We start from the raw sequence: 21,751 nt of genomic DNA, 5'->3' as shown, positions 1-21,751 counted from the left end.
TCACGTCCTCTCACGTTGATCCGGCCTTGAACAGGTGCGGAGAGCGACGTGAGAGCACGCTTCCACTCTAGGCCAGTGTGAATGCAGCAATGACGCTCGCGGGGCAGCATTAATCTGCACAACCACTTCAGACGGGAAAGGGCACGAGGTGAGGACGAGAGTTTTGGGTGGATCCATGGTGTCAGTCGCGTGCACCGGAGCAGACCGGATGATCTCAAAGCCCCCTGCTTCCGATTTGCAGAAAAACAGACGTCCTACCGATCCACAAAAGAATGTGGGACCGTGTTAAACCGTAAAATATGTCGGAACAGGATGGTCCGACATATCTTGTTACATTTCCTACTTGTTCTTCCTTGGTGCGGTATCACATAGTTGAACTGACAAAAGTGGTTTGAGGGAGAGATGCCTATGCGCGTGAAACATGATTAAGCCGAGACATGCATATTCAGGTCTCCTCCACATGCATCCACGCACGCATGGAGCCTCCGCTTTCATTCTCTTTCCGACTCCCCATCACCACTTGCTACTATTTTTCTAGCAACGCGCATGAAAAAGTGTCTTCGGTTCTCCATGTTATAGTACGTATTATATCCATACATGATACATTATACATATATCCACCAATTTGCGCGTGTTGACGAACTTGCCTAGCTAGTTATTGCTTTGGTCAACTAATATATATGACCTGCAAAAGGAAGTGGAGCAGGTTTCTTTTGATGAAATGGAACATGGCCACGAGCCTTCTTTTTATCTAAAAAAGATGGAGGTGAGCGTAGCTAGGAAACTGCACGGAATATACTGAGACGAGACATTAAGCTATAATATATCGCGGCTATATAAGAGATGGCCAGCCAGGCTTCATTCATCAAAGCAGGAAGTAAAGTTTCAAGGACACAGACACACATCACAAATACACACCATGGTAGAGTACTAGCCAATATACACATATATATATATAGGACTTCTGTTCCCTATCTTGTTACATTTCCTACTTTGTTCATCCTTGGTGCACTATCACATAGTTGTACTGACAACTCTCTTGTTGCAGGGAGATCAGGCATCGAATGGCCAAACTTCAAAGGTCAAGAAGGCACCGGTGTCGCAGAAGGGAGACTTGAAGAAGAAGGTAAACAAACTGACTGATATTGCAGGGAAATCAAAGGACCAATAAGAATACCACAGAGGACTTACTATTCTCTTCTTGCAGGGAAAGGCACCGAATGCCCAAAGGTCGAATGGCGCACAAGGCTCTGACAACAGAGAACTAAAGGGGAATACCGAAGACTTGGTGAACAAGATTAACACACTGAATGTTAACATTAAAGACCACCGGACGCTCATCGGGACAAAGACCACGGAGAAAAATGATATGGGGGAGGAGATAAAAAAGCAACAGAGTAAGAAAACGAAGACCGGAACAAAGATTGAAGAGCTGGTGGGGAAGAAAGGAGAGCTGGTGGCGAAAAAAGGAAAGCTGCGAGAGGAAATTAAAAATCTGGACTTGCGGAAAGAAGAACTGGTGAAGGCGAAAAAGGAGCTGCGAGATGAGATTAAAGATGTGGAATCGCAGCTAAAGAAACTGATGGATGAGAGCATAAAGCTGGGAGACGATATCGCAAGGCTGGAGAACAGCAAAATAAGAACGGAAACAGAGATTGCAACTATGAATGAGGAGGAAACTGCACTGGTGGTGGAGAAAGGAAATTTGGAGAAGCAGCTAGATGAGAAAATAAAGATGAGATTTGATAATCTAGAGAAGGGGAAGCAGGAACTGTTGGAGGAGAATGAGGAACTGAAGAAGCAGCTGGTGGATAAAGAAGAAGAGATGAGATTGGAGAAAGAGAAGACGAGATTGGAGAAAGAGAAGACGAGATTGGAGAAACAGAAACTGCAAAATCTGCAGAAGAAGTACGATAGGAGATGCTGCAGTTGCTGGTCAATTTGTTAACGTTCTCAGTACGGACTATTACGTGATTTCGGACAGCTGAGTGGTGTTATTATACAGGAGTAAAATATGTAGTGATGTCAACATGCTTACATGCATGGCTATGAGTTTGTTTCCCACTGCTGTAAGCTCCTTAATTTATGCTTTTGAATTAATCTTCCTTTCTCGGTGGTAATACCTTGTGCTTTCATTAAGACAAATGGGCTGAACTAAACTGATGGATTCCTACCTCCATATATGCATTATTTTCGGATCCATCCATATATTATATACATAACTGAACTCATGCTTCAGTTTATGATTTTCTAGACAGATCTACGGCCGTGGATGTTAGAACTCGGTCATCACTTTCACTTAAAAAAGACACAGGCCCGGTCTTGAGCGGGGGGCGGAGCCCCCCCCCCCCCCCCCCCCAACCCAACAACAACAACCAACAACAACAAAACGAGGGGGCCATGGTAGATGTATGTGAGCTGGAAAGGGGGGGATCAACTAGTTAGCAAGCGCTCCTTCGGGAGCCTCCCAGCAATCGCTTCCGCACGCCCTCACTTGGCGCGTTTCCAGCCGCCGCCACGTGTCGCGCTCTGAGCGTTTTCTTTGGATTTGTTTTTTTTTTCACGCGTTTTCGCCTTTTTTGAATGGTTTTTCCGAATTTTTGGTGTTACGGTTTTTCACCGGTCTCTCGTAACTTTTGAATGAATTTTTTTGCGAGAGACACGGCCATGCCTCTCGAAAAGGAAAAAAACGCATTTTTTTGCGAGAGACATGATTTTGCTTTCGCGAAATGCGGTTTTGTCTTCGCGAGAGGCATGACCGTGCCTTTCGGAAAGGAAAAAAACGAGTTTTCTGTTATTTTTTTTTGCGAGAGGCACGGTTTTGCTTCCGCGAAAGGCACGGTTTTGCCTTCGCGAGAGGCACGCCCATGCCTCTCCCGAAAGGAAAAAATGTGTTTTCTGTTTTTTTTTGCGAAAGGCACGGTTTTGCCTTCGCGGGAGGCACGCTCGTGCCTCCCCAAAAGGGGGGAAAACACGTTTTCTACTATCTTTTTTTTCCGCGAGAGGCACGACCCGTTTCTCTCGGAAAGGAAAAACACGTTTTCTGTTCTTTTTCTACCGCGCGAGGCACAGTTTTTTCGTCCGGTTTTTTTCTTTCGGTCGTTTTCGTGAAAATAAAAGTTTGCTAAAACCTATCAACATGGGATCTAGTTTTGAAGATCTCGACGCGAGAAAGCTAATGATGAAAACGATTCGACATTTGGACGCATGGTTTAGGAAATAAAATGTTTGGAAAATATGAATCTACGAAAAAAGGGAAAACTTCCAGGTTGCTACAAGTGGCACGCATGCAGTGCGCCACTTGTCGCAACCTGTGAAGGTGGAAGTAATCGTTGGAAGGTGTATTCGTTAACTAGTGATTTTGCAGGGAAGGAGCACCCCAGCCGTCGAACACGCCGTCATTAGAGCAGATCACGAAAGATGTGTTTTTCTCCAGGAAGAAGAAAGGAAAACCGTTTTGTTTTGTAAATATCTGGGCTTTGGGCTTTACGTTCTTAGTATTACTGGATAGTTAAGGGTTTATTCGGCAATCCTCCACCCCAGAAAAAACAGCCGCTCTGCTCCGATCCGCGCAGGACGCGCTCTCCTGATCGAATGTCTGGAGGAAGGACCATTCGACCGGATCCGCTCTGTGGGGCTGACTCTATTTCTTAGCATGTTAGCGATAGAGAGAGGAAAGGAGAAAAAATAGACTCATACGTTTCCGTGGTGGCACTTGGCGGTGGCACTTATTGTAATTTTGAGCAGCTCCCGCTTCTTCTGAAACATGGAGCGAGGGTCACGCCGCTCCGCGAAATTGCATTGCGCGCCGCTCCCCTTTCCATTATCAGATTCGCAGAGCTGATGTGTTTGGCACCGCTCCATCTGCTCCGGTCGTGGAGTTAGGAGCTGGAGTGTTGCCCAACAGAGTCTAAGTGATGGTGGATCATATGTAGCTGTGTAGGTAGCATGCAGGTTAGGTTTCTCAAAAGAAAAAAAATGCAGGTTGCCTAAAAAAATGGTAGCACGCAGGTTAAACCATTAATGTTGAAATTAATAGTGGGCCTTAGGCCCATAAGAAAATTTCAGAAAATCTCCAAGGGCCCATGTAGGTGGTGGCATGACAAGGCGGTGGTGGAAAGTTTAGTCCCACCCCGCTAGTGGAGGAGAAGTTGGACCCCTTTATAATGGTCTCTCTTCCACATGCTATTGGAGAGTGAGAAAAGAAGGTGCCCTCGCGCACTCCTCCTCTGCCGCCCGGCTTGCCACGCCTCGTCACGGGAATGAGCCGAGCCGAGCTCATACCTACGCGCTTATCGTGGGCTGTTACCGACTCGGATGTGGGTTCGGCCCACGTCTCTCCGCCCAGCCGCCTTTATAAGCAGGCTAACGCCTACCCTAGCCGATACAAGAATCAGATCACATCTACCCTAACTCCTGAGCCTGCCATTCCTATGGAATATTATGAACAAACACATGATGATAATTCCGAGGAGGATGACGAGGAAACCCTTGTAGGGGCAAGAGACAAAGGACTGCAAAGACCTTTGGTGATGATTTCTTCGTATACCTCGTGGATGATAATCCCACTTCTATTTCAGAAGCGTATGCTTCTTCAGATGCTGATTACTGGAAAGTTGTGGTCCGGGACATGGGAAATCACTGATCGTCCATATGGTTGCAAACCATTGGGATGCAAGTGGGTGTTCAAAAAGAAGCTTAGGCCCGATGATAGAAAGAAGAAGAAGTTTTCTTTGATACTTACTCACCTGTGGCTAGACTGACCACCATTCGAGTACTACTCTCATTGGCGGCATCTCATGGTCTTTTCGTTCATCAAATGGACGTTAAGACGGCTTTCCTGAATGGAGAGCTAAATGAGGAAATCTGTATGCAACAGTCAGATGGCTTTGTCATAGAAGGTCAGGAAGGAAAGGTGTGTAAGTTGCTGAAATCTTTATATGGTTTGAGACAAGCACCTAAGAAATGGCATGAGAAGTTTAATACAACTCTGACATCTGTTGGCTTCGTTGTTAATGAAGCTAACAAATGTGTATACTATCGCCATGATGGGGGCGAAGGAGTTATATTTTGCTTGTATGTTGATGACATACGGATATTGGGAACCAACCTCAAAGTAATTGAGGAGGTTAAGTCTTTTGTGTCTCAAAACTTTGAGATGAAGGACCTTGGGGTGGCTGATGTTATCTTGAACATCAAGCTTTTGAGAGATGATGAGGGTGAGATTACACTTCTGCAATCCCACTATGTTGAGAAGATTTTGAGTCGCTTTGGATATTCAGACTGCAAAATTTCTCAAACACCATATGATCCTAGTGTGCTTATTCGAAAGTTTAAAGGCACAGCTATAGATCAATTGAGATTCTCTCCAATTATCGGTTCACTTATGTACCTAGCTAGCGCAACAAGGCCTGACATCGCATTCGCTGTGAGAAAACTTAGCCGGTTTGTTGCAAACTCGGGCGATGTTCATTGGCGTGCTGTTTAAAGAGTTATATGCGCTACCTGAAAGGTACTGTCAACCACGGACTTCACTATACGGGATACCCGTCGGTACTTGAAGGGTATAGTGATGCGAATTGGATCTCTGATGCTGATGAGATGAAGGCCACTACTCGGTATATGTTTACTCTTGGGTGTGGTGCTGTTTCCTGGAAGTCTTGCAAGCAAACGATCTTAACGAGATCGACAATGGAAGCAGAATTAACAGCATTAGACACATGTGGTGTCGAAGCAGAATTTCTTCGAGATCTTTTGATGGACTTACCTGTGGTTGAGAAGCCGGTTCCGGCTATCCTTATGAACTACGATAATCAAACGGTTATTGTCAAAGTGAAGAGTTCAAAGGACAATATGAAGTCCAACAAACATATAAGAATGAGATTGAAGTCTGTCAGACGTTTGAGAAACTCCGGAGTGATAGCGTTGGATTACATCCAAACGGCTAAGAGTCTGGCAGATTCCTTTACTAAAGGGCTATCACGTGTTGTGATAGATAGTGCATCGAGGGAGATGGGTATGAGACCCACTTGAGTTGCCATGGCAGTAATCCAACCTATATGATCGGAGATCCCGTGAAGTAGGACCTGGGAAAACAAGCCAGTGGTGAACTAAGGAGAGTAACTTTACTAACCCACTTAGTTGGAGATGCAATGCTCTCGGATATTGTATGGTAGGATGACTACTGTCTTAATGTGTTCTAAAGCTTATGTGTAAGAAAGATGCTGTCCTACAGAGCGATCTTTGGAGGAACACACCTATATGAGCTTGACTGCTGGTCACAGTCTATGAGATTTGGGTGATCTCTAGTAAACTCATGAATAGGCCAGTAGTGTGACTAATATGCTCCACCCGAGGGGTCAGCCTTCGGTAGCCTAGTAATAGTAAGACTTGTGGTGAAGCTTTTTTACGCCAAACTGACAATTCAAGGCATAGTCCATTGTTCAGTTGTAAATGGGTGTAGCTACTTGCTCTAGGTGAAGCTCAACCTTAACAGGTCTTCACTAAAATGCTGGTATATTAAAACAGTGATTGGAACGAGGGAACACGATGTGTCCTTGAGATCTGGTGGGGGATTGTTGAAATTAGTAGTGGGCCTTAGGCCCATAAGAGAATTTCAGAAAATCTCCAAGGACCCATGCAGGTGGTGGCATGACAAGGTGGTGGTGGGAAGTTTAGTCCCACCCCGCTAGTGGAGGAGAAGTTGGACCCCTTTATAAGGGTCTCTCTTCCACATGCTATTGGAGAGTGAGAAGAGAAGGTGCCCTCGCGCACTCCTCCTCCGCCGCCCGCCTCGCCACCCCACGCCTCGTCACGACGCGACGCGGGTTGCGGGAATGAGCCGAGCCGAGCTCATACCTACGCGCTTATTTTTGTCGGTCAGGAACGAAGAATACGTAACGGACACGACACGATCCGAGACGTCGGATCGTGGGCTGTTACCCACTCGGACGTGGGTTTGGCCCACGTCTCTCCGCCCAGCCGCCTTTATAAGCAGGCTAACGCCTACCCTAGCCGACACAAGAATCAGATCACATCTGCCTCGGGAGAGCAGGCCTCCGAAACGCCGCCTCTCCGGTTCATGTACGGGAGAGGGGCGATTAGGTTTTTGGGAGCGATCACGCGACTGCTCGCCTCCGTCCGTCTGCTTCGTCTACGTCCGCGTCGCCCTCGTCATCGCCATGTCTTCACCATCCGAGCCCGATCGTCTCGCCCTTGAAGCTGAGAAGAAGAGGGCAGAGGATGATGCTGCTGCTACGGCCACGTCCAACGCCAACGATGCTCCTACGGCCAACTGGCCTATTGGAGGGTATGACTCGTTTATCCTCGTGTTCGTATTTATCCTAGCAGTACTACTTGCATGCATATATGTATCAACTATATGCGTAGTATCTGCTAGGTTAGTTCAAGATCAGTACATCATTAGTCTAGTCAATGACATGCTAGTTATTATCTCATGGATTAATACACTCGGAAAATTACCTATTTACTCAACAATTAATACTAGCAGGAATTGGCTTTTATACTGAAAACATGAATTATCCAAAAAACAATATTTCAAGGTGAAATTATCATTTTAAATATTGATGTACATTTTAAATATCATACATTGGTCATAATTTGTTATTCAGAGATCATAAATTTTATGTCATACAACTTTCTCTTCATACTATCTGTTTTGCCAAACTGAAAAATATCAGTTTGTTCTTCACCATGGAGTGTGGGCACAATTTAGCTTGTTGAATGGTAAAATAGGAAATCTTAGTTTATGTCGGTAGCATACTTCTTTCGGCCAATATCTGATGTCTTGTGCGCTTGCATAGATACGGCCAATAACTGCTCGCCATGCAACCATGTCGAGATGTAACTTGCCGAGAATATCTCATAGTGCACCCACCGATCATTTCAATGGCTTGATTTCAAAGATAGTGTGTCTCTAGATATCTTATTTTTTATAACATCATCTATTACTTTGTATATAAAAGTTTTATGAATTTTTGTAAGGGCCCGTATTCTAACTTCACCCCGGGACCCTGAAATCTCAGGACCAGCCCTGAAAAGGTAGTATAGGCAATTCATGTGTTGAGGAAAAAGGTTTGGCCATTATGAGAGCATCTATAGTAGAACCCTCAAACCCTTAAAACAAAAACTAGTTTTAAGGATTAAGAATTGCACATTTTTGACACTTTTAAGGGTTGAAAAACAGGGGCAAAGACTAGAACCCTCAAACCCAACCCTCAAACCCCAAACCTTAAAACTGTCATTCATATATCACACATTTCATCACATTTCATCATATGACATATCACAAAGTCAATCACATTTGACATAAAACAATAATCATTCTAGTTATTATTACAACACCGAATAAAACAATAATCATTCAAATCATTACAACAATGTTTGAGCAAATAACAACAATTGTTCGAATCAAATAGGACATAGAAAAGTGAAACAAAGATACATCATGGGCCAATGCGCCGCCCATCCAAATACTCGTCGGTATTACCGCGGGTATGCCATAAGCGAGTACCCGCATTGCTGCCGATATCTTTTGATATGCACTAAACCCCATGATACCGGCGGCGGATCTACGACGTGTAAAATAATACGAGGCGGCCTCACAATCGGTGACAATCTTCACAAACAAACTACGTCTCATCCGGTACCTTCTGCGAAAGAGACGAGGAAGGTATGTAGGTACCTCTGCGAAGTAGTCTCGCATCAAATGCTCGTGTCCGAGAGCGCGGTTCCGGTAGATGGTGAGTCGCCCCATCTTCGACCCTCTCCTCTGATCCAAAAGCTTCAAGCGGTCTTCAAACGCTTGCACGTCGACGAGGAGGCTCATCATCTCGACGTCGTCGTCTTGCAACAACTCGTCAATGTCCGAATCGTCGGATGACGACCAATCCAACGAATCCGACAACGAGTCCATCTACATACGAAGTGGCTACAATTAGTGCCAATGAAGCAAAAATTTAAAACTAAAAAAGTAAAAAAAAAAAATCTCACCGGTGAGGGGAGGGGCGGCGACCGAGGCGCGGTGGGGCGGCGGGGCGGCGGCCGTGGCGCGGAGGGGCGGCAGGACGACGGCCGGAGCGTGGGGACGGCGGGGCGTCGGCCGGAGCGGAGTGGCGGCGGCCGGGGCGGAGGGGCAGCGGCGAGGCGAGATGCGGACGGCGGCGGGTGCGGAGGGGCAGCGGACGGAGCGCGGCGGGGCGGTGGCCGGGGCGCGGAGTCGCGGAGGGGCGGAGGGGCGGCTGCCGGAGCACGAAGCAGTGGCCGGAGCGCGGGGCGGCGGCGGGGCGAGATGCGGTGAGGCGGCGGGTCGACGAGGCCACGGCGGGGGCGTGGGGCGCGGAGGGGCGGCGGGTCGACGAGCGGGGGGCGGAGGGGCGGCGGGGCGGCGGCCAAAGCGCGGGCCGGCGGCGGGGCGAGATGCGGCCGAGCTATTTCCTCTCGCGCGGGGGAACCAACTGCCTCCCGCGCGAGGAGGGAAAATGAGTGCGGGTTGGGGGCAGTTTCCCCCCCCCCCCAACCTTCACTTCTACAGGCTGGGAAGGGGTTTGAGGGTTCGACCTCTAAATTTTTTACGGGTTTAAGGGTTTAAGGGTTCTAGTCTACCCCGTTTTCCCGATGAAAACTGTAAAAAAAGCAGTTATTTTTAAGGATTTAAGGGTTCTACTAGAGATGCTCTGATACCTATAGGCCGCTTATGCTCTGCCCCCCCCCCCCCCCGACTGAACGCGAACGGGAAAAACACAAGGACGGCTGAGATGATCCAATACCCCTTCAAAAAGAGGGGCATTGATCGTCTTGGTGGCACGGAGTAGCGCGGGCGTACGAGCCCTGGATGAGACCGTAGCCGCCGGGTAGACGCCCCGCTAGGTTAACCACTACCACAAAAACAGCGGCAATTCGTTCGATGTTGCCGCGAGCGAGAGAAATGGGAGGAAGCGGGATGCAATACCTGAGAGTGCCAGAGGTTCATGAGGGTGTCGCGCGCGCTGTCGGACTAGATCATCGTGGCCGATATTCGTAGAGCTCGTAAAGAACCTCAACTAGGGTGATGGAGATGCGTGAATTATGGAGTTGCGTGAATTATCAAGCGACATGTCAGTACCTGGAGTCGTGCGATATTGTTTTTGAAAGATGTACTATATCTATACGGTATAGGTTATACACAGGAGTTGGATATGGGTTATACCGGATTTGGTTATGGGCTACGATGAGTCAAATAAAAAAAACTAGCGTGGGACAAGATTACCCCTCCAAAATTGAGTTAGGGGGTAGCAGGCCTCCCCGCAGCAGCCCGAACGAAAGAAAAAAAATCTGGACTGCCCATCACGGTGGTTGACGTCGAGCTGTTGGGAGCCATGGTGCACATCACCTGCGGTGATTACAACTTGGTCTAGCTGGGCTGGACACCCCAGCACCCGGAGGATCACGAACAGGTAGCCTAACCCTGCCGCCATGATCGGTGTGCAGCTTCTAGTGCTTCCAGCAGGTCACGGGTGTTAGACTTAACGATCTTGTTTAGTTTTTCATCATGTTTGTTTTCATGTCCTGCATGTAGTGGAGTTGCATAGACATGAAATGATGCTGCGGTAGTGTCTGCATGGAGAGATATGTGAACACATGTATACATGCAAGTTAAGTTTTTTTTAGTTAGGCTGTGCTTGGATGCGGTGTAATTAATTACAGAGATATTAATTTTACATGTGTATTTTATCGGTCGCTAGAAGATTTCCAAGCAGAAACAAAACGATCGGAAGAGACCTGTATTTTTTTTCTAAAAAGGTATTTGAGGCAAAACGGTAATCCAAACAAGACCTAAAATCTGTCATGTATGCTAAGTCTATATGGTACTTCTTTGAAGATTTAAGCTGAGACACATATACTAATAACCTCTGCCAAACCAGGACATTGTTCCTGCATCCGCCACTGCTGGCCACCATGTCCAACAAAGCTACCTTTATCGGCTGACCTGGTTGGCGAGCTTAGCCTCTGTGAACATCAATTGTCTCCATCGTTCTTGTTCTGTAACAATAGGTCGGACGCAACGAAATTGTCTGCTCTGTGGCCAAATCCCATTGCATAACGCTGCCGTGCTGCTGTCCAGCGTCCCAGCTCAGAGCGAGAGGTGGCTCCACTACGGCGGTGAAGGTTGCACAAGCCGCCAGCAGGAAACAGTACTGCCTTCGCTCGTCTCGTTTCGGGGTAGCACGCTAGATGACAGAGTAAATTGCAAAAAAGCTTCAAATCCAAATTAACGAAAACGATGACGAGTGAGTTATACTGTCCAGTTAGAGAGTTGGAATCGTGAACGGTAAAGCCTGCACCGCGCGGCTCCAGTCCTTCAATATAGACGTGGCGAGGGCATTTTGGGAAGAAGAAAAACCAGCCGCCCGCGAGGCCGCAAGCCCGCAGCGGCCAGTCGAACTGGCCCATTCCACCCCATCCTGGCCCTCCCAGTTCGTTCCCCACCACGCTCACTAGGGTTCCGGCCGCCGCCGTTGTGCGTTGCCTTTCCTCCGCCGCACAGAGAGAGATCCATTGCCCCTACTCCTCGTCGCCGCCGGCACCTCCCCCTCCTGCTCCCGCTCCTCGTCGTCGTCGCCACGCTGCGTGGAGCGGCGCCGGCCGCGGGCGTCGCGGAGTCGTGCGCTCACTAGGGTTCCGGCCACCGCGGCGTGTGTTGCCCTTCCTCCGCCGCACAGATAGGGACACATGGCTCCTTCGCCTCGTCGCCGCCGGCACTTACCCCTCCTACTCCCGCTCCTCCTCCTTGTCGCCGCGCGGGGAGAGGCGCCGGCCGCGGGCGCCGCGGAGTCATGCAAGGCGTGGCTGCTGCAGTCCATCCTCACAGACATGCCCCACCTCCGCCGCCTCCCGGGGGTCCTCTCCATAGGTACCGACTGGCTCCCCCCCTCCACCTCCCTACAGTCAGTGCTATTATGTGGATTATGTGGATTACTGAAGGAGGGTGATTATGTGGATTTTCAAGCTGCAGTGAAGAAGATGGTTCAGCTGGTTGTTACTTTGGATGATCAGTCTGTTCCTCGAGGCAGATTCTTGCTTGAAGGTGGAGCTGGTACTCGTCAAGGCTGGTGGTCTATAGTGTTGCATTTTGCTTATTTGACATTGCCGCTTTGCTGTTCTCCTGTACTCACAGGGGTTTGATGCCTGGGTACAATCTTTTTATGTGTTGGTTCACATAGTTTCTGTTAGGATTTCTGTTATAAAATCGTAAGAACCCATTCTGTAAAGAGACATATTATTTTTCTTTGTAGGAAAGTATATCTCAAACTTTGTCATTTAACTAAGCGGTTCCTTTGATACAAATATTTTTCTGCCCATCGTATCCTTAAGAAATTGACGGTTTGATTATGTTATATATTGCTGCCTCCCCTCTAAACAGTATACGGTACGGTAAAAAAAGCTCTCAAAATTGGAGACTCACATTCAGAGAATCATCATCTTTCAGGGTTTTTTCTTTCTAAAAACCGTCATTATTGTGCGGACAATTTTTAAAAACGCGAGCACTAGGCACCGGCGCACCGGCGCACCGGCTAAAAAATTCGGCTGGTCGTGCGTGATCCGTCAGAGCGCCCACGCATGGACATGAGATGCTTCCCTATCCCATCGTTTCTCAATCTCACTAGCACATCAGATGTAAGGAAAAACAATGCAGATTCATGGCGGCCGTCCCACTGCCATCGCATCATGCAGCACGTGTCCACCCTCCCCTGTTTAACCTCGATGTCAACGCTCGCCGCTGATGCTCACCATCGACGCCTCCAAAAAAAAAGGTTGCCCCAAAAAGCAGCTACCCGTCGAGGGAGCAAAAATCTATGGTCCATTAAAAGGAACAAACTCCGTGGGAGCATTTTTTTGCCTGGATGGTGGAGCGACGGTGATGGCAGGAGATGGGGAATTGGGTCGGGAGAGGAGGGCTGATTTTGGCCACGGGTGGCGGTCGAGAGAGGGAGAGAGAGAAAGATGGAAACATCGGCGTCGGTTGAAAAGAATAGAAGAGGAGGCTCCTATGTTTCACTTTGGTAAGATTCTACAAGAAACTTAATTACATGAAGAATACCACAAGTCTCTATAAGGGAGAAAGTCCAAGTCCAATTCCCGTACTCCTAGTGGAATCAATACTCTTACTTTGAAAAGACTATAACTAAATGGCATGTGCTTGCTGGACATCGCATCCTTATTTATTTATTGTTGGAAAAACAAATTATGGCACAGGTGGATAAATACTTTATTTTTACATATTTTTGTATGAGCAATTTTCTAGTTGTCTAGATCTTTTGGCTGTGGATTTCCAGGATTCCAATTGACAGTAGGTGTTCCTGATTATTGTGCGATTTTCTAGCCTAATATTTTGATCTGCATTGTGATTTTAATATAAATTATAGATAAATAGATAGAAAGAATAAATATGTTAGTTAGTTAGTTAGATAGATAGATAGATACACCTATACATAGGAAGGTCGTTAGATAAATAGATAGATAGAATATAATATGGTAAAATGGATAGATAAATATATTGATTGAAATAATAGATAGATTATAGATAGCTTGTTAGATATACTATAGATAGATAGATAATAGATATTGATATAGATAGATATATAAATAGAAAGAACAGATAGATAGATAGATAGATAGATAGATAGATAGATAGATAGATAGAGATAGATAGATAGATCATAATGCAGGCGACCCCCCCAAAAAGGCCAGTACCAAGCATGTGTCATGGAAAGGACCCTGTTGATCATATAAAAACATTCAAGTCCAACGAAGGGATGGGCACTGCTTGCACCCCCGCCACAAACTAGATGCGCTCCCGGTCGCATCCTAGATGCATCATGCGAGAAGGCCTCGTTTTCACACAACCTTAGTGAAGCCCTCTGTGAAACACCATCTTAAGTCTACCACACTGTCTAGCGGCCGTGAGATGGCACCGCGCCAGGTCCCTTAGTTTCTGGCCTCCCTGGAATTTCTATGGAATTAAAGTCAACAAACCGCAAGAGGGCGGCCTCTATCATTCCTCCAATGTTGGGCCCTCCCTCTTCATTATAGATATACAATGTGTCATCATGGATCAAAGACCACAACTACGGACTTTGAGTTGCTTACCAACTACTCCGAACTAAACCCGCACGACACTTATTTTAAAACGGAGGAGAGAGTAATATTTTGCCCCATCTTACAACGAGTAGCTTTAATTTATTCCATAGGCAGTCTTTTTTCCTCTAACTAATATAGCTTATAGGAACGGACCGGATAAGTGATATCGAGCATTACCCCGCAGACCCCACCTTTGGCCTCGGCACCACGCCGGAGCCTCATATAGCCGGCTTCGCCCCATGCCGTGGACCAGGAGTTCTTGAGGATCCAAAAGTCGACTCCCGCCGGCTCGCCGTAAGGGTCATTGTGTCTCGTAGTGCCATAGCCAACGAGGGTCATGACGTGATCGAGGGTGGTGTTGCAGGGCCCGTCGAAGAGGCCGCCGCGGTAATGTAGGAAAGCCGGGCTGTTGGCGTCGATGCCTACAGTGACAGGGTGTTTGAACACCGACCACATGAGTGCATTCTCGTTCCGTGGCTCCACACGCGCCCAGCCCCTGATGCCCACTCCTTTGCGGGCCGGGTAGCACCAGCCCTTGGCGCCAGTGTATGGATAGTCCACCCATCGTGAGATGCCATCACCGAGCTTAATGGTTTGGAATGCCTCGGCAGGGTTGCCGCCTCTGCAGTTCCGGTTGCTGCCGTCACAGTCGATGAGTTGCTGGGGGGACAGCGGGATCACGTCACCGTGCTCGATAGCGTAAAGACTCTCGATGGCTGATGCAGTTGCAAAAGCCCAGCAGCTTCCACAGTTTATCCCTTGATCCCTGACCGGCGTCACCACGCCCGCGGTGCGCCAGTCCGCGGCCGCCGGTGGATCTGGGTATTTTCTCCTCTGGCCATCCTGGACGCCGGCTTGCGCCCGCGGAATGTAGCAGCGCATGCTGTAGCCATTGTTCAGGGCGGTGTCAGCGAACTCGTTGAGCTTCAGTTTGCCGGGGCCGCGCTGGTGCGCAAGCCGGACACTCTGTGCAAAGACGGTGAAACGAGTGCTACCGCGTACTCCTCCACTTGGGAGAGCCTTCTCGAAATGATGTGCCCACCTCTCGTATAGAGAGAGGAGGCCCTCCTCGGACGCAACCTCCTCTGAGGCGAACGACATGGTGATGGTGCCACCACTAATCGCCGGCGCGGCGAGGAGCAAGACCATGGTCACCAGAAGAAGGAGTCTCGCCACTGTGGTCGCCATGGTTACTTGGTATGGAACCACAAATAGGACCGAACAAGGCTGAGCGAAGTGTGTTGGGCACTTCCTCTCACCATCGGCCAAGGGGGTTCTTAACTTCTTATATATGGCCGAGAGGCTCGGCAGGCAACTAATTATGCACAATATTTGCACTCAAAAATATCAGATGGAATCTTCTATCTTCTATCTTCAATTCTATCAATTCTATTCTATTATATACTAAAAATAAAATATAGATAAAAATAAAGAAATTATCTAGAAAATCCGAGTTAATTAGAATCAACTAATCATTTTTTTGTACATCATCAGATATCCACCGTTAGATTCAATTTAAAGTTTAAGAAATTACCCACCAATGTTTGTACGACGACATCTACATCTAAGGAGGTGTTTGTTTCCGGGTATTTTACCCGTAACATGTTAACGCCGTAAATGGAAAACGGTTCCTGCGTTTGGTAACTCTACAACGTAAACAGGTCACAGCGTAAACGGGTCCAGGCCAGTTATGTATCGATACCGCCCACCCCCCACCGGTATCGATCTCATGCCGTCCTCCTCCTCCTCCCGTCAGAACCACTGCTCCCCGTACAACCCTCCTCCTCGTCTGTTGCCGCCTCCCCGAGAACCTCCGAGTCCTGCATCGATGCCTTCCTGATCCCCTTCGAGCCCCCCTCCTTCGTCAGCGTGAGATCGGAGCAGCCGTCAGCGCTTGTGACCGAGAAGGGCCAGATACGCTTGAGATTGGAGGCGGCCGACGGCGCTTGATTTCAGGGCCCTTGATCCAAGTGGCCAGCTGCGCTTGAGATCCAAGGCGGCCGGCGACGCTTGATTTTTCGTAGACGGGCGGGCATTTGATTCGAGCGGCTGGCAGCGCTTGATCCTAATGGCCGGCGGCGTTTGATTTTGGAGACCGTCGATGTCGCTTGATTTTGGGGAAGGCCGGCGGCTTGATTTTTTTTAAGATGGTCGTGGCGCTGGACATCGTGGGCGGCTGGAGCCAAGCAAGATCAGGCCATTCACGGTGAGCATGCTGGCCAGCGGCAGCAGGGACAGTAATCGATTTGAAGTGAACCAAACAAATTTGAAAAAAACTCACTACACCTCCTTAAACAGTGTGATCTGATTACATTACCATTGCCGTTATCATTTGTGTAGCCAAACACCTCCTAAGGCTGACTATATTACTTGATCAAGCAAGTGCCCATATAACATGTGGATGTATTGTTTACACAATCTTCAAATCCAGGACTTATTAAGCCTCGTGTGGCATGGATGACTGATTGCCCCCTTCAACTTATGAAGGGCAGCCAATCGCTCCTTCAATCTGTGATTCAGCTATCGCATGCGCTAGTATTCACATAGTAAGTTTCATCCAAAGTAGAAGAGGATATAGGAAGTCAACATAGGCCAAGCGGACTAGCTTTAGCGATAAGTTTCAACTGTTAGTGACTCAAAGGTCATTCAACAAAGCACATATAGGGTAATAAGCATCGCTAAGCATTTCTACTCTAGCGGAATACTATATGCTTCTACTCAGGTGTCAAGTGAATATGTGACAAGCAGATCAAGGTAATGTGTCAATCAATACGCTAGCTACGAGAATTAAAGTAGCATGCATATATTAATAATAAAAGACAATGCAATTTTGTAAAACATATGATAAACATGATCAAAGAAGGAGGCACGCCTTTGTTATTGAGTCCTTTTTCAGTAACCTAATTTCATCCATGTCCACCCTCTTCACTCCCTACTCGTCGTAATGAAAACAAATGAAAAAAAATACCAAAGCAAAAGTAAATTCGAAATAACATCTAAAACAAATTAAGGGTGGATGGGTAGCAAGATATTTATCAAGATGGATATCCCAGAACAAAGTAGCACGAATGGAAGATAAGAGATAAGATTCAATGAAGTGCCAGGGTTAGCTAGGTTGACACGGCTAAGGAAGGCTTTGCGATCAAGATTAAAGTTCTCTTATGAACTAGTAGTGCCCACCACACATCTCGGCTAACTGTATAAAAAACTACCATACAATAAATACATTGTCATCAGCACTCATGGAATGGAACCATCCTATGCATTATAACTACATAAGCACAACATCGCATGATATAGATAAAAGGTAGTCGCAAATAAATATTTAGAATGAATCTAAATATTTATAATGTTCAATGGCAAACAAATATATACACAAACTATATAACAATTAAAAAACAAGTGTTCCGTGCAAACATTACAAAGCATAGTAATTAATCAATGAAACATACTACAACACATATAGTTTGAGTTCAATCTAGGTCTAGCTTTAAAACAATACTAAACAATGCAAGCTCGGATCCGATATCAAAGACCAAAACATATGTCAACTACTATGAGAAATTAAACAACACATGATATAAATGGATAAAAACAATGGTAGACATGACATTGTAATACTTGCTAATGTAACATTATCCTACCATAAGCAAGAGCATGACTTGATTACAAGGAATGTTTAACCACATATAAATATATAGACCCTTCTAAATATTTCTAATGGTTAAGAACAATTAGAGTCAAACATCAAGCATAACGAGTATTGTCAAGAATTTCTAGAACAAAATACAAACAAAAAACATGGCAAAACCATTTAAATAATAAGAGACAACATACAAGTGCGTATGCATGGGAAGACACTAAATTAGGACTTGATCTTAATAATAAAGAACAACTAATACCAATAACCACTAACAATAATATTATCACCAAATGCTTACAATAACAAAACCCTATACACACAAGAAGTGTTTGATCAAAGCATAATCTACTCACATGACACATGACTCGTCCTAATTATATGAATCATAGCAACAAGTATTAAACCACTCATAAGATTAACACATGCAAGGATAATCATCTATAAGATGCACAATAAAGGAATAAGTAATCAACTACAATACATAGAACATCATAACACATGAAAGATCACTTGCATAACTATGTCTACACATAGAACATCATGTGTGACTGGGCCAGCCCATTTAGGCACCGGTTGACGTTTTTTTCAGAATTCTATGATTTTTTTAAATACAGATGAACTTTTTAAAAATTTCAACAAATATGTTTTAAGATTGATGAATTTCCTCTAGAAATTAATTAACCTTTTCTAAAATATTAAAATTTTATGAACTTTTTTTAATATCGCTCATTTTTAAAAAAAATTGATGAACATCTTTTCGAAAATGGATGATTTTTTATCAAATTGATAAAAATAATTAAGATTTACAAACTTTTTTTAGTTCAATTAATTTTTTCCAAAATATATGAAATTTTTTTGGATTTGTATGAACTTTTTTCAAATTTAATGAACATTTAAAATTTTGATGAAGTTTTTCCAAATTGAACGAACTTTTTTTCCAATTGCAATGAAGTATTTTTTAAATTGATGAACCTTTTTTAAAGATATAATCTTTAATTAAATGGATGAACCTTTTTTTTTAAATCTGTAAAGCTTTTTTGATTTCATATTTTTATTTTCGTAACAAATAGAAAATCTAGGATTTTTTTTTCTACTGGATAAATAGAAAAAAAAAACAGGTCAAAAAAACTAGGCAGCACGCTAGCTAGTGTGCAGGCACTAGCGTGCCCATGCCATTGACGCTGCAAATGCCGAACCGTTAATGGGCAGCGCCGCATAGGAGCTCCCGAAGATGAACGCCGCTCATGCGGGTGTCCAGTGTGCGTTCAGGCGTTTCGACTTCGCACAGGATGATCCGACTGCACCGGTTCATTTGTAGTTTACCTAAAAAAAGACGCAAAGCTGTGACACTGTAGCATTTTCGGTACTTCACCAAAATGGTACTGCACCTTCTGGTTCACTCTGGTTGTGTTGATCCTGCTGGTTGGCGATGAGACCCCTAATGCTAAATTATGGTTATTTAGTCTGAGTAACAGGCTTGTTGATGTTCAGTTCGTAGAGGTTCTAGTCATGCTTTGGACGATCTGGTAGATGCGAAGGAAAGTCATTCAGGCTTTGTTTGGTAGAAGTGGATTGAGGAGGTTTGGGGAGAAGTGATTTGAGGGGATTTGGTGAATCCCTTCCTCCACCCAATCCTCTTAAATCCTTGGGGTTTTGTTTCCACCAGTTCCTTGAAAAGGATCCTGAAACACATGGATAGGAAGGGATTGGAGGAAAATGGAGGGGATTCGGTTAAGCAAACACCTCTTATCAAATTGGTGCCCAAGGTTCTGTGGGGTTTCTGGCCTTTCCGGAGATTTTCCTCTCGAAATCTCTTGAATCCCTCCATGCCAAACAAGGCCTCATGAGGAGGAATACCAGAGCCCACTCTCCACACATCTGTTTATAAGGCGTTATCTACAAGACCTGGAGGTATGTGCAAAGCCAGCAGCGTCCGCTCGCTTGGCTCCTACACGCTCTGGTGGTATGTGGATCTGGTCGGACGTGGGCTGTGTTAAACCGATTGCTGATGGTGTCGTTGCAAAGAACACAAATAGGGGAGCAGCTGCATTGGTCTGTCGAGATGAGGAGGGCTGGTTCTTGGGTGCTTCAGTGGTGGTGTTGGATGGCGCCATGGACCCGGCAACGCTAGAAGATCATGCGTGTAGGGAGGCCATGTGCCTAGCTGAAGACCGGCATGTAAATAAATTAAATGTGGCATCGGACTGTCTGAGCGTCGTGAATGAGCTGTGTTCAGTGGACCATCTGGGATCTTATTGGATGATACTCAAGGAGATACAAGAGAAAGCTGCAGCGATATGAGTGTGCAAGTTCAATCATGAGCGGAGTGAGCACAATGGGGAACCACATAGGTTGGCTAAGATGGCAACTTCTTCTTAATATAGGTCAACATGTATGGCTGATTGATCGACCGGGTCATTTATGTATTCCCCAAAACATTGACCTATGAATAAAGTCACCCCCGTTCTCCCAAAAAAACCTTCTGGTTCGCTGTAGCATTCCGTTTTTTTACTTGTTTTTTTTCCTCCGTACATTTTATGAAAATACGAATATATATAGGCTTGTTTCGAATACACACTGAACATTTGTAATACACATTGAAGAATTTTTTAACACAGTGAAATTTTTTGTACAAAAACCCTGAACAAATTTCAAATGGATCATGAACATTTTGTAGTATACATTGAACAAATATTACTATATGATGAACAAATTTCAAACACACAGTGAATATTTTGTAGAATATACATTGAACAATTCTTTATTATATGATGAACATTTTTTCATATATGAATAATATTTTTATAATGCATGATGAACATTTCATTATTTTATTGATATACAATGAACATTTTATAACACATGATGAAATTTTTATATAGTATGAAAATAGGAAAAAGGAACAGAAACATAAAAAAAGACACTTAAAATATAAAAAATTTAAGGAGAAAAGGAAGCAAAACATAAAAAACCAACAAAAGAGTCAAAAAACCGGAGGCAAAAAAACATAAGAAGAAAAACGAAAAGAAGGTCGCAGGAAAGACCCAGAAAAACAGCAGCCAACCAAAAACAGGTCACGTAATCTGTACATAGGCCGGCCCATGTGGAGGCTCCCTTCAGCGAACCCTTGACAATTTGCCGCCCCCAGATGACAAATAGGATTTGCTGTGGAAGATGAACGCGAAATCACTAATTGACGAGGATTCCTTTCAAAAATCATTTTCACTTTATTAGGTTGCGACAAGTGTGTATTATTTGTGTGTCGTTTGTCATTTCTTGAGAGTTTTTTTCTTTTTTTCGTAGATCCATATTTTTAAAATAGTTTATCTTTTAAATCGCCTGTCCAACTCTCGAACCGTTTTCATGGATTTCTAACAACGAGATCTTCAAAACTCGAACCCATGTTGATATGTTTTTGACCAAAAAAATGGGACGGAAAAATAGTGCCTCTTGCGAAAAAACGTTTTTTTTTCATTGAAAGCAAAATCGTGCATCTCGCAAAAAAAGCAAAACAGAAAATACATTTTTTTCGATTCATAGAGGCACGGCCATGCCTCTTGTGAAAATAAATCCGTACCTCTCACACAAAAAAAAGTGATTTTCAGAAGAAAAAAAATGTGTTTTCTAGCAGAATTTTTTATTTAAATTTTCCGCGTCCAAATGCTAAGAAATACTAGTGAAAAACTGGAAGACCAAAAAGAAGGTGATAAAATCCTCCTAAAAGCAGAAAACGCGTGCAAAAATAAAATAAAACTTCAAAGAAAATGCTATAGGGCGACACGTGACGACGATTGAGAATGTATCAAGTAACAGCGCATGACAATGATCATTTGGGCAGTCTCAAAGGAACGCTCGTCAACTAGTAGTTCTCAGATAAGCGTTGCTCGTTCGGCTGGGCGGCGGAGCCGTATGGCTTGCTGTACAACGTTAGCATGGGCCTTGGGCCTTGTGGATGTCCACATATTAGGA

At 45.2% G+C, this 21,751-nt stretch overlaps 2 protein-coding genes across 2 annotated transcripts; one reads left to right on the top strand and one right to left on the bottom strand.

Moving 5' to 3' along the window:
* The first annotated feature begins 877 nt into the window (after nucleotides 1–877).
* LOC123411790 (reticulocyte-binding protein 2 homolog a-like) lies at nucleotides 878–2,110 on the top strand. Its single transcript, XM_045104753.1, has 3 exons — nucleotides 878–922; nucleotides 1,049–1,126; nucleotides 1,208–2,110. Exons 1-3 carry the CDS (start codon nucleotides 920–922, stop codon nucleotides 1,946–1,948), a joined length of 822 nt encoding a protein of 273 aa, XP_044960688.1. The 5' UTR covers nucleotides 878–919; the 3' UTR covers nucleotides 1,949–2,110.
* An 11,673-nt stretch (nucleotides 2,111–13,783) lies between these two features.
* Nucleotides 13,784–15,393, bottom strand: LOC123410345 (ervatamin-C-like). Its single transcript, XM_045103276.1, has one exon. It carries the CDS (start codon nucleotides 15,325–15,327, stop codon nucleotides 14,269–14,271), a length of 1,059 nt encoding a protein of 352 aa, XP_044959211.1. The 5' UTR covers nucleotides 15,328–15,393; the 3' UTR covers nucleotides 13,784–14,268.
* Between the last annotated feature and the right edge of the window lie 6,358 nt (nucleotides 15,394–21,751).

Source organism: Hordeum vulgare, chromosome 7H (assembly GCF_904849725.1).
Source record: "Hordeum vulgare subsp. vulgare chromosome 7H, MorexV3_pseudomolecules_assembly, whole genome shotgun sequence".
Taxonomy (NCBI): domain Eukaryota; kingdom Viridiplantae; phylum Streptophyta; class Magnoliopsida; order Poales; family Poaceae; genus Hordeum; species Hordeum vulgare.
This window is presented reverse-complemented; position numbering and strand designations above follow the sequence as displayed.

What these genes read in the sequence shown, in the direction of transcription:
- LOC123411790 (XM_045104753.1), top strand. An exon ending in AGGGAGACTTGAAGAAGAAG is followed by an intron (nt 1,127 to 1,207) that starts GTAAACAAACTG and finishes CTCTTCTTGCAG; the next exon opens with GGAAAGGCACCGAATGCCCA.
- LOC123410345 (XM_045103276.1), bottom strand. Translation starts at nt 15,327, where the DNA reads ATGGCGACCACAGTGGCGAGACTCCTTCTTCTGGTGACCATGGTCTTG.